General features: G+C 67.6%; 1 protein-coding gene across 1 annotated transcript; it reads right to left on the bottom strand.

Annotated features, from left to right (window-relative positions):
• Positions 1-4,245: 4,245 nt before the first annotated feature.
• Positions 4,246-9,898, bottom strand: TEKT4 (tektin 4). The gene is made up of 6 exons (XM_077762469.1): positions 9,268-9,898; positions 7,095-7,165; positions 6,536-6,735; positions 6,077-6,264; positions 5,169-5,323; positions 4,246-4,556 (listed from the first exon to the last, which is right to left on the bottom strand). The coding sequence occupies exons 1-6, from the start codon at positions 9,799-9,801 to the stop codon at positions 4,340-4,342; spliced, it is 1,365 nt and encodes a 454-aa protein (XP_077618595.1). The 5' UTR covers positions 9,802-9,898; the 3' UTR covers positions 4,246-4,339.
• Positions 9,899-10,111: the final 213 nt, after the last annotated feature.

Here is a 10,111-nt window from a genome sequence, read left to right as displayed (position 1 = left end):
CTGGCCTTCCAGCTCCCTCTCTGTGGCACCCTCACCCCTCCCTGGAGCCCTGGCTCTGGCCTGGAGCAGATGCCATAACGGCCTGCAGTCACAGGGTCCTAGCCCCCAAAGCCGCCGCGGCTGGGGACCCCGCCCCTGGCGCAGGAGAGCCGTCATGGGGGAGGGGTGCTCCGTTCAGCTCTCCGGGGCTCCACCCACCAGTGGGAGGGGCAGCTGCTGCTGGGGGAGGGGCGGGGAAGGGNAGGGTGGAAAAACCGTCCTTAACCTCCAGCAGGCCTGGGGCCCCTGCCTCTGCCCCCCTCCCCCAGGAGACCCTGACTGACCCTGGCCCACCCGTGCTGCCCCTGGCCAGCAGACCTCCCCGGCCAGTCTCCCCATGGCTGCACCCCAGGGCAGATCTCTTGCAAGGGCACATGTGTGAGGTCAGGGTCCTCACTCTTCCCTCTGGTACGACCCTGCTGAGAAAAGACCTAGAATCTTCCTCCAGGAAGCCCTTGGGGACTGCAGCCCAGAAGTTTTTTCCTCTTGCACAATGTGTCTGCAACCCACTCACAGGGTGAGCTTTCCGGGAGGTGGGGCCCCTTCTGTTTACCCCCCCACCCCAGAGCCCAGCAGACCCTGACCCTACCTCCACCCCAGAGCCCAGCAGACCCTGACCCATGCTTCTAGCTGCGCTGGACCCTGCAAGGCACCCCTCCAAGGGCCTGAGAGGAGTGAGTGCCCTAGGGGATCCTGCTCCATAGATGGGCCGGTGCCACTTCGATGCCTGACGTCTCGAGCATCATGGGTCCCCCAGGCCTGCCCAGGGGACAGCCCACCCGGGTGCCTGTGAAGACCCCCCACCCACGCCCGAGCTCCCGGTTACCATTTCACGGTCGGGCGCTGCTGCCTGCCTGTCTGTCTCCGGCGTCACTGCCCCGGAGGCTTGTGAAAGAGCCCTTTCACGCGGTCCCAGGCACCACGGCTCCCCCGACCCAGCCAAGACCAACACGCGCTGGGCCAGCTTCAGAGCCCCTGGGCCCGCCACCCGGCCTGCCCTCTGCCCGCCGCCTGCTGCGGGGGCTGCACAGCCCTTCTAGGGTCCTCCCGCCAGCCCCTGTGACGTGCCATGGGTCTGGGGGCCTGGGGCGCCTGCGGTGGCTGGCATTGATGGGTCGGGCGATGGCCCTGTGGGCTGCCCATCGGCCTCCATCTGGGGTGCGGTGACCTGGCAGGGAGTCAGGGAGGCCAGAGCTGGGGCTGGGTGGAGTCCGGTGAGGGCCTGGAGGCCGAAGTGGGGAGGGGGGAGTGGACAGACCCGGGCCACCATGCCTGTGCCCGGCCCACCTGGGGACGGGGACAGCCTCCCGTCTCTGGCCAGGCCCCCTGGTGTCCGCCCCCCCCCACCCCGAGGTGCCACCCCCGTGTCGCGGTGCCCAGCAGAGCAGGAGACGTGCTGTGACCCCCCGGTGGGGCCGTCGGCCCAGCCTCTCAGAAATAAAGGGCGGGCATGTGACGCCCCCCAGGGGGAATGACTCACAGGCCCCCCACCCTCAGCAGCACAGGAGGGGCTGCGCCCACTGCGAGCTGGAGGTGGAGCCCACACGGGGCCTGGCCTCATCCCGCCCGGGGTCTGGACGGCTGGACCCAGGGACAGGTTCCAGGCGCCCTGGCCCCGGATGTGGGGATGCGTGATCCCCACNTCACACCCCGGCAGGGCCCGGCCGCTCCTCTGGGGACAGCTGTCCTCACCCCCCCCCCAGTCTGCAGGTGGCACAGAGACAGGGTGGAAGCCCAAGGCCCTGCAGGTCTCTGGCAGTACTGCTATTGCCTCTGGGACACCGAGAGAGGAGCAGATGCCCAAGCTCTGCTGCTCCCTGCGTCCGTGCCTCAGTTTCCCCACCTGTAAAATGGACACCAATGGGCTGGAGTCCCCTGTGGTGGGTGGACGCAGGTAGAGCACAGCCCCTGGGGGGCTTGGCAGGCTCCGGCCACACTGCAGGGCCCCAGCGTCCCTCCCCCGTGCCTCCCCTGACACTAGCCAGCAGAGCTGCCCATCCCCCACTGAGGTGGGTGGTCACACCGCACTTCCCTTCCGGGGAGGGGACAGTGAGTTAAATTTTCCCTGCACTGAGGGGGGGCACCTCCTCGAGGGGGGATGAAGGGCCTGGAAGGGGTCCTGGGGTCCCTCTGGTCTGGGTGGGCCTGGATGAGACCCCGGCTGCAAAGCCTTTGCCTGGGGGCGGGTGGGCGGCGCCCAGGCCCTGAGAGGAGGTGGTCAGCAAGGACTGGGGTGACTCAGCAGGTGGCGGGAGGACCTGGACAGAAATAGCCTTCCCTGCACACGCGGCCTGACATCTCCGTGACGACGGAGTGTGCTGAGCGTCAGGGCCCTGCGGGGTCAGCAGCCCACAGACGCCCACGGCGTCACCCGCGGGGGGGGCAGGGCTCCCTCACTGCCCCTTGCCCGCCACAGCCCAGGAGGGCCACACTGTCCTGTGACTCCAGCCTGGGCGGGGGGACCTGATGGCCCCCACAGCCCCCNGGGGTCAGCAGCCCACAGCCGCCCACGGCCTCCCCCGCGGGGGGGGCTGGGCTCCCTCACTGCCCCTTGCCCGCCACAGCCCAGGAGGGCCACACTGTCCTGTGACTCCAGCCTGGGCGGGGGGACCTGATGGCCCCCACAGCCCCCAACTCAGCGGTTGGCCCTCACTTGGGGGGGTGGTACGGGGAGTAGACCAAGTGCCCGTTACTACAGACTTCACTAAAAGGGGCCACGCAGGTGGTCCTGGGAGGAATGGACGTGGGCTCTGGGCCTCGCACGCTGGGGTCCCTCACTCACCATGAGTGACCGTGTGGCCAGGCCAGAAGTCTCCACAGACAAGAACCCCAAGGTGTTTGGAAGGAAGCCAAGGGTAAGCCAGCTGTGCCAGGGCCCCTCTGGGGCAGCAGGGGGCTTGCAGGGGGAGCGGGGAGTGGGCGCCCCTGAAGCCTCTGGAACATTCTCCTACCCCCAGCCCCAGCACGCTCCCCCAGACGCAGACTCAAGTGCAGGCCCGGTGTGGGCAGAGGGGCCCGAGGGCAGCGCAGGGTGGACGGCAACCCGCCACTGCTGTGGCCGCCTGAGCCGACCCTGCCCCTCCCCTAGGACCCCTGCACCGCCCTGGAGCCCAGCAGGATCAAGACCTCTGGGGGCCGCTGGAGAGGACCGGGCTGCACCCACGAGCCTGGCCAGGCGGTGGGGGGTCGGGACTCAGGAAGCCGTCGCTCAGCTCCTGGCCTGGGCCTGATCGTTGGTCTCTGCAACGGAACAAATCCCAGCCAGGAGGCAACGGCTGCTGAGCCCCTGCGGGCGGCCCCCGGGGACTGTGCCCTCCCAGCCTGGGGCCACCAGCCCACTTTAGAGATAATGAGCCAAGCACCGCACTCCGCTCACACTTAGCTTCCGACAGCGGCCCCCCGGGGTGGGGGCTGGGATGAGAAGGCCCTGAGCACAGGCGGTAATGGGCTGAGCGGCGGGTGTGTGCACTGCGGGGTCATTATCTCCCAGGGCCCTGACGGAGCTCTCTGGAGAGTTCTGCTGATGAGCTGTCCGAGGGCGGGGTGGGCAGACAGCGACTGGGAGCTGCCCGCATCGGTGGGGTGGGCACAGGGAGGGGTCTCCTTGCCAGGAGCCGTGACAAGGGGGCGGGGGACGCTGCAGTTGTGCCCAGAGCCTCGGCCACAGGGGGAGGATGGTGCAGTGCCAGGGGGGCAGTGGGAGCCTTGTTCGCCCGCACCCGCCACACCCCGGCCTGACTCACTTTCCACTGAGGAGAGGCTGGACCGGGAAGCTGGCCACCCGAGGTGACCACGGTGGCTGGGAGTGGAGGATCCCCCCAGGTGCCCACCCCGTGCCAGGTGGAGGGGGCAGGGAGAGGCCCCATGGGTGTCCTGTGCGGTCACCGTCCCAGGCCCTGCCTGGGGCCCTGTATGGTTGCTCGCAGCCCAGGGCCCAGTCCCGCAGGGCTGAGTGGCTGGCCTCCCGGTGACAGTGTCCAGGCCACAGAAGAAAAAGCAAAGGGCGTTGGTCATTGCTGGGGACGAGTGTTGTGGCATCCGTGGTGGCATCTCCGGTGGACAGAGGGCCCCCGTCTGAGCCTCAGTGGACTCGGAGCTGCTGGGGGGCCAGGGCCACCGGTCAGTGCCGACCCCTCTCCCCCCATAGTCCGGGACCCCCTGGCAGGTAGCAGTATCTGGACTCCACTGTGAACCACACATCACAAGTAGAAAGCTAACGTGCTCTTTATTTGAGGGGCGGGGGGGCAGCCCCTTCCCCAAGGCCAGCCAGGCCACAGGCGCACAGGCTGTGGTGCCCTGGTCACCGGTAGCCGGCCAGCTGGAGGATGGTGGGGTGGTGGGCACGGTGGGCCATGCACTTCTGGCGGTCGATGAAGAGGCTGTTGGTCTTGACGGCAATGTCCTTCTCCAGGCTCATGCGTGTGTCCTCCAGATTGCGCAGCGACTGCTCCGCTTCTAGAAGCTTCTCCTTCAGTGCCGCAAGGGACATGTTCAGCTCCTCCACCTCGCTCACCAGCCTGTGAGGTTGGGGGAGGGAGGCATGAGCTGGGGGCTGCAGGCCAGGTCGGTCAAGACCCAGGAAGCCTGGCCAGGGGTCCAGGCCAAGATGCTGGGCCACAGAAGGACCCAAAAGTCCGAAAGGGAAACCTGCCGTTGGTGTGGGCGTGGGCAGGGCCGCCGCCCACCGGCTGCCCCCCCACCGGCGGGGAAAGGCTACGTGGGCGGGACCGTGCGGGNGGGTGCGCTGAGGCGCCCGGCTCCCTCGGTTCTTGGCGCCCAGCGCAGGCCCCGGGGCGCGCGTTGCGGGCTGGGAGGGAGGGAGCAACACCCGGGCCGACAGACGTGGAGTGCTCGCGAGAGCAGCCGGTGCTCGGTGAGTTAGAGACCCCCGAGGCACGGCCCCCGCGCGACCTCAGGCCCGGGGCCACGGCCCCACGGAGGCAGGGCGGCGCCCGGACGCAGGGTGCAGGGGCGTCCTTTGCCCGGAGCCTGCGCAGCGGAGTGAAGAAGGGCCACGCTGCCCCTGGGACTCGCAGCCTTGACGGCGCCCGGCNCGTGCCGGGGCGGGGGCCCCCCGCCCCGCTGAGGACGGCGCCGCGGCCGCAGCCCCCCCACCCCCACGCAGGCACCTGAGCTGGGCGGAGTCCCGGCACAGCTCCGCGTTGGGCCGGCCTGAGCGCTGGTATAAGCGGGTCTGGGCCACCTTCAGGGGCGCCTCCTTGTCCTCGACGGCCCGCTTCAGAGCTGCGACGTTGTGCTCCTGGTGCGTGCTCTCCCGCAGCGTCTGCACACAGGATGGGCCCTGGGACGGCCAGCGTGACCCCCGCCGCCCCGGCCTCCCCTGTCCACCGGCCCTGGGGGAGCCGCGGAGGCCAGAAGGCGTGTGCGGCCACCGCGACCCCGCCAAGGGCACCCAGAGGGCAGAGGTGGGGTGGTAGAGCCTGTTGTCCAGCAGCTCTGGCCCGAATGCCCTCAGTCCCAGTGGTCACCAGGCCCCCAACCCTGGTCCAGAACCGGAGAGACTTGGCAGCAGCAAAGGCCGCCCTGAGGCCCTGGGGTCAGGGCCCGACCAGGCCTGGCCACCCCCTGCCACTCTCCCTTCTGCTCCTGCCTGGCAGCCACCCCCACTGCCACCTGCTTTCTCACCGACTTAGAAGGTGCCCAGGGAGGAGTGGGCGCCTTGCCTCTGGGGTCCCTCAGGATGGATGGGGCAGAGGAGGGGCAGGGACCAGGCCAGGCCGCGACCAAGGCATAGTCGCCAGGAGCAGGGCTGGGCCACAAGGGGCTTGGTCCCTCAGTAGTTACCCCCTCCGAGGGCGTGGCTTGGGCGTGGCCTAGACTGGGCCACCCCGCGGGCGTGGCCTGAAGGTGTGGGCGTGGCCTAAACTGGGCGGGCGTGGTCTGAGGTGTGGGCGTGGCCTAAACTGGGCGGGCGTGGCTTAGAAGTGTGGGCGTGGCCTAAGATGGACGGGCGTGGCTTGTTGTGTGGGCGTGGTCTGTTCTGGGCGTGGCTTGTNGCGGGTCTCGGAGGCTTCACCTTGTCCAGGTGGTCGGTCAGTTTGTGGCGCGCGTCCTCCAGCTCCTCACAGCGGCGCTCGAAGGCCAGGTTCACGGCGTCGCACTGCAGCCGCAGGTCCTCGGCCGTGTCCCGCAGGATGCAATCGATGAGCACCCGCAGGTTGCCCGANTGACCTCCGTACACGTGGACCCTGCGTCCTTGCCCCCCTCCCCCCGCGCCCTTCCACCCTGCACTCCTCCGAGCGTGCCCCGCACCCGTGCCCTGCTAGCCGCCCTCCAGCCCAGCCCTGCCTTCCTCCGCGGCCGCAGCCCTCGGGTGAAGTGTGTAGCTGGGCACTCGGGGCGGGACCCTGCGCCGCTGCCCGCGCTGGAGCACACAGCGCTGGGCCCCCCGTGTGAGGCCTCGGGGCCAGTGGGGCTCTGGAGGATCCCCGGCGGAGGCGCCAGGAGCTGGGGCCCCGTCTTGGTTGGGGGGGGCATGGAGAAGGGGTTGATGAGGGGCCCCTGGGAGGCGCCGCGGCTGAGGTGGCCCACCTTTCCTCGAACTTGGCTGAGTGCGGGTAGAACTGCACCTCGGTGCTCTGGTTGTGGTAGCGGGCGCAGGTCTGGTCGATGTTGTAGGCCTCCACCTTGTCCGACCAGTCCATCTCACACGTCTCCTTGTGCTCCCGGTTCAGCCTGGAGTGGGCACGGTCTGCATTTGTTTGGGGCAGGGGTGGGGACACTGGGTGCTACCCCCACAAGCAAGCACACCTCCAGTTCTCAGCTGAGAACCGGGATTCCTCATCTGCCCAGTATGGGGGTCCTCGGGCCACCCAGGCTCTACCCGACCAACAGTGTCCTGGAAAGTTGGCCTGGGATCTGGACGCCCACCCCTNCTACATGGCCCTGTACCATGGTCCTGGCTGTGACCTGGGACAAGCCCCCACCTCTCTGAGACTCAGGGCCTCGACACCCCAGCTTTCTTCCCAGAGCCAGCCCAAGGGGTGAGGAGAGGGGGACATCCGAGGGCGGCCCTGGGGACCATGAAGACCCACCGGATCTGGTTCACAGCCTGCATTATGGTCCTTTTTAGGAGCTCCTGAATGTTCCGGATAAGCTCGGCCTCCTGGGGGAGAAGACCCCCATCCCTGGTGAGGATCAGTCAGTCCCTTAAATGCCCAGGCCAACACCTGATCCTTGGTTGGGTAACTTTGGGCCAGACCCCACTCTCTTTCCTGGAAAATGAAGGCTGAGCCCAGCCCAGAAGGGCTTTTGAACCTTCTATTTGGTGTAGCACAGTGTGGTGGGTTTTGGGGGGGTCGCTTCTATGGGCTGTTGGGACTGTCGCCCAGAAGCAGCTCTCGCTTGCCTGGCACCCAGCACCCCCAGGCTCTAGGGGCCATCCCTGCAGCCTGCCCAGGGCACTGGTGGCCAGCAGCACTCCTGGGGCCCTGGCTGCTGTGCCTTCCCTGGCTGCCCGCCAGGGCCTTGGGCTCAGAGGGGCCCTCTCTCTTCCACTGAGAATATAGGGGGAAGCCCTGTGTTTCTTTCTGCTACTGCAGTGGCTTTCTTTTCCGTGCACAAACAGCAACACACACACACACCCCCTATTTGGATTTTTGCCTCCCTCTGGCACTAAACACACATGTGTCAGGGTCTGTCCCTTGGTCCATCTCCCTGTCTCTGAACCGTTGTTGGTTCTTCATATTGGGGTGGGGTGGGGCAAGGCCTGAGATGCAACTGGGTTGGGGGGGAGGGGGCACATTTCTTGGCTAAGGACAGGGGGGTTGTTGAGCAGCTGAGTGCAGGGCTGAGGTGGTAGGAGACCAAGAGGGGTTGGGGCCCGCAAGGGAAGGGGAGGGACTCAAGGTTGTGGCCTGACCTGGGAGAGCACAGGGGCGCCCTGAGCCCTTGGACTGGCTGTTTGCCTGCCCACAGCCCACAGCTTGTTCACAAGCCAGGCCCCCGGGCTCTGAGAGGGTGTGAGCTCTGCCCTGCCTGGATCGGGGGACTGGCCTGGGTGATTCCCGGCTCCCATGGGGCTGTCCCAGGGTCAGGTCCTGCTCAGTTTGGAGCGGGAAAGGCTCCTCGTGGGATGAAGGTGGCTCCATCCCTCACCCATCTACCCTGCATCCTGGGCTGTGTGCCTGCATGTCCACCACGGGCATCAGGGTAGGGGGAGATGTGGTGGGCTGGGCTTTTAGTTCAGGGACAAGATTAATTTGCATGCTCTAGGGTGACCAAGGAGCTACCCAGCAGGTGCCACGACCCAAGGGTGACCAAGGAGCACCCAGTGGGTACAGGTACCATTAGGACCTGACTGGCCCTGCATGCATCCCAGACCTCAGGCCGCTGCCCACGGGGTTCAGCTCAGCGCCTCCCCATCCTTGGGGGGTGTGTGAGATGGGCATCAGGGCTTGTGCATGGACCTGGGCAGACCCCCTCCTGCCTCAGTGTCCCATCCTCAGGCAAATGCCCACAAGACATGTCCAGATGTGAATTCTGTCACAGCCTGGGCCCCACCTCACCCCAGTATGACCCATAATAGGTGGAGGACAGTGCAGGGGCCCTGGACGTGGGGTTGGGGTGAGCAGATGCGCACTGAGGTCCTGCTCCAGCCCCCATACATGCTCAAAGCCCTATGCTGGGACCTGCCCCCAGGAGCATGTCCAAGCTGGCGCTTGCCTTGCAAACAGCTCAGCCTCACTCACTGTCTCACTCACTATGAAGACCAGACTGCGGGAAGGTCAGGCCGGGCACCCTCCTGGGGTTGGCGATAGCACCTCCGGCGGATGGCTGGGGCCCTGACCTTGCCCCAGCGCCTTGTTCGTTCTGGTCCCCAACCTACAAACAGAGCCACCATCTCTGTGCCTGGGAGTGGACCTGAGAGTGTGCTCCACACGTGGGTGTGTGTGCAAAGCATTACGTGCTCTAGGTTTTCCTGTGGGCACACTCCACTTGGTACACCGGCGCCAAGGCCTCTGTCAACCCATGTCGCGGGCACACTTGGGAACCGTGGAAACCTGCCCACCCTCTGCCGTGCTCCTGGGAGAAGGGTGAGGGCCGCAGCATCTGAGGTTCCGGTTCCGGAGGGTGGTGGAAGGGGCGGGCTCTGCGGTTCAGGGGCGGGGCCTGCGGTGGGGAGCTGGGGAAGGGGCGGGCTCTGCGGTTCAGGGGCGGGGCCTGCGGGGCCGGGAGGGGCCNGCGGGGCCGGAAGGGGCCGCGCACCTTCAGCAGCTCCATCTCCACGTGGTCGCGGACCAGGTCCGGGTGCTGGCGCCGCTCGCGGCACTGCAGGTTGTCGGTGGCGATGGAGAAGGGCGCGGCGGTGGCGTCCAGGGCGAGCTCCAGCCGCTGCTTCTGGGCCAGCAGCAGGTCGGTCTCGGCGCCCAGCTCGCCCAGCTCGCGCTGCAGCTCGGACTTCCAGCAGTGCATGTCCTGCAGGCGCGCGCCCACCTGCCTGCTGGCGGCCTCCTGCGTGCGCCTCGCCAGCGCCTCCGTCTCGGCCGCCAGCTGCTGGCTCTCGTGGCGCTGCCGCTCCGACTGGTCGCGGTCGGCGAAAGCCTGGTGGTAGCGGGCATAGCAGTTCTGGAACCACTCGTCCACCAGGTACTTGGCCGAGCGGAAGCCGGCGGTGGCCAGGCCCGAGGACGTGTAGGCGCCCGTGTTCCGGGCCACGTCGTAAAGCTTCCGGGGCAGCTCGCACGCCGGCACCGACTGCGGGGCCGGCTCCTTGGTCAGGAGCACGTCCGTCTGCGCCATGGTGCCAGCCAGCCCCGCTCCCGCCCGACGGAAGGAAGAGGGCCGCCGGGCACGGTCAGCAGGGTCGCTTGAGGCCGCTCTGTCCCCAGCAGCAGGACGCGTCTGGTCTCCCAGCGACCAGTACACACACGCCCTCCCGTTGCTGGGCAACAGGCCCCCTCTCCCAGTGCCCCTCTTAAAGGGCCAGGCAGGCCCCAACCCCTCTCCTCCTGGCCCACGTCTGGCATCTGCCCAGACTTGCACCTGGGACTGTGGCCCAAAGCCAGCCCACTCGTTCCCTCCTTGTCTGACTTGTCCCAGTGGGGCTCTG

Source organism: Crocuta crocuta, unplaced genomic scaffold (genome assembly GCF_008692635.1).
Source record: "Crocuta crocuta isolate KB4526 unplaced genomic scaffold, BGI_CrCroc_1.0 scaffold234, whole genome shotgun sequence".
NCBI classification, from domain to species: Eukaryota; Metazoa; Chordata; class Mammalia; order Carnivora; family Hyaenidae; genus Crocuta; species Crocuta crocuta.
This window is presented reverse-complemented; position numbering and strand designations above follow the sequence as displayed.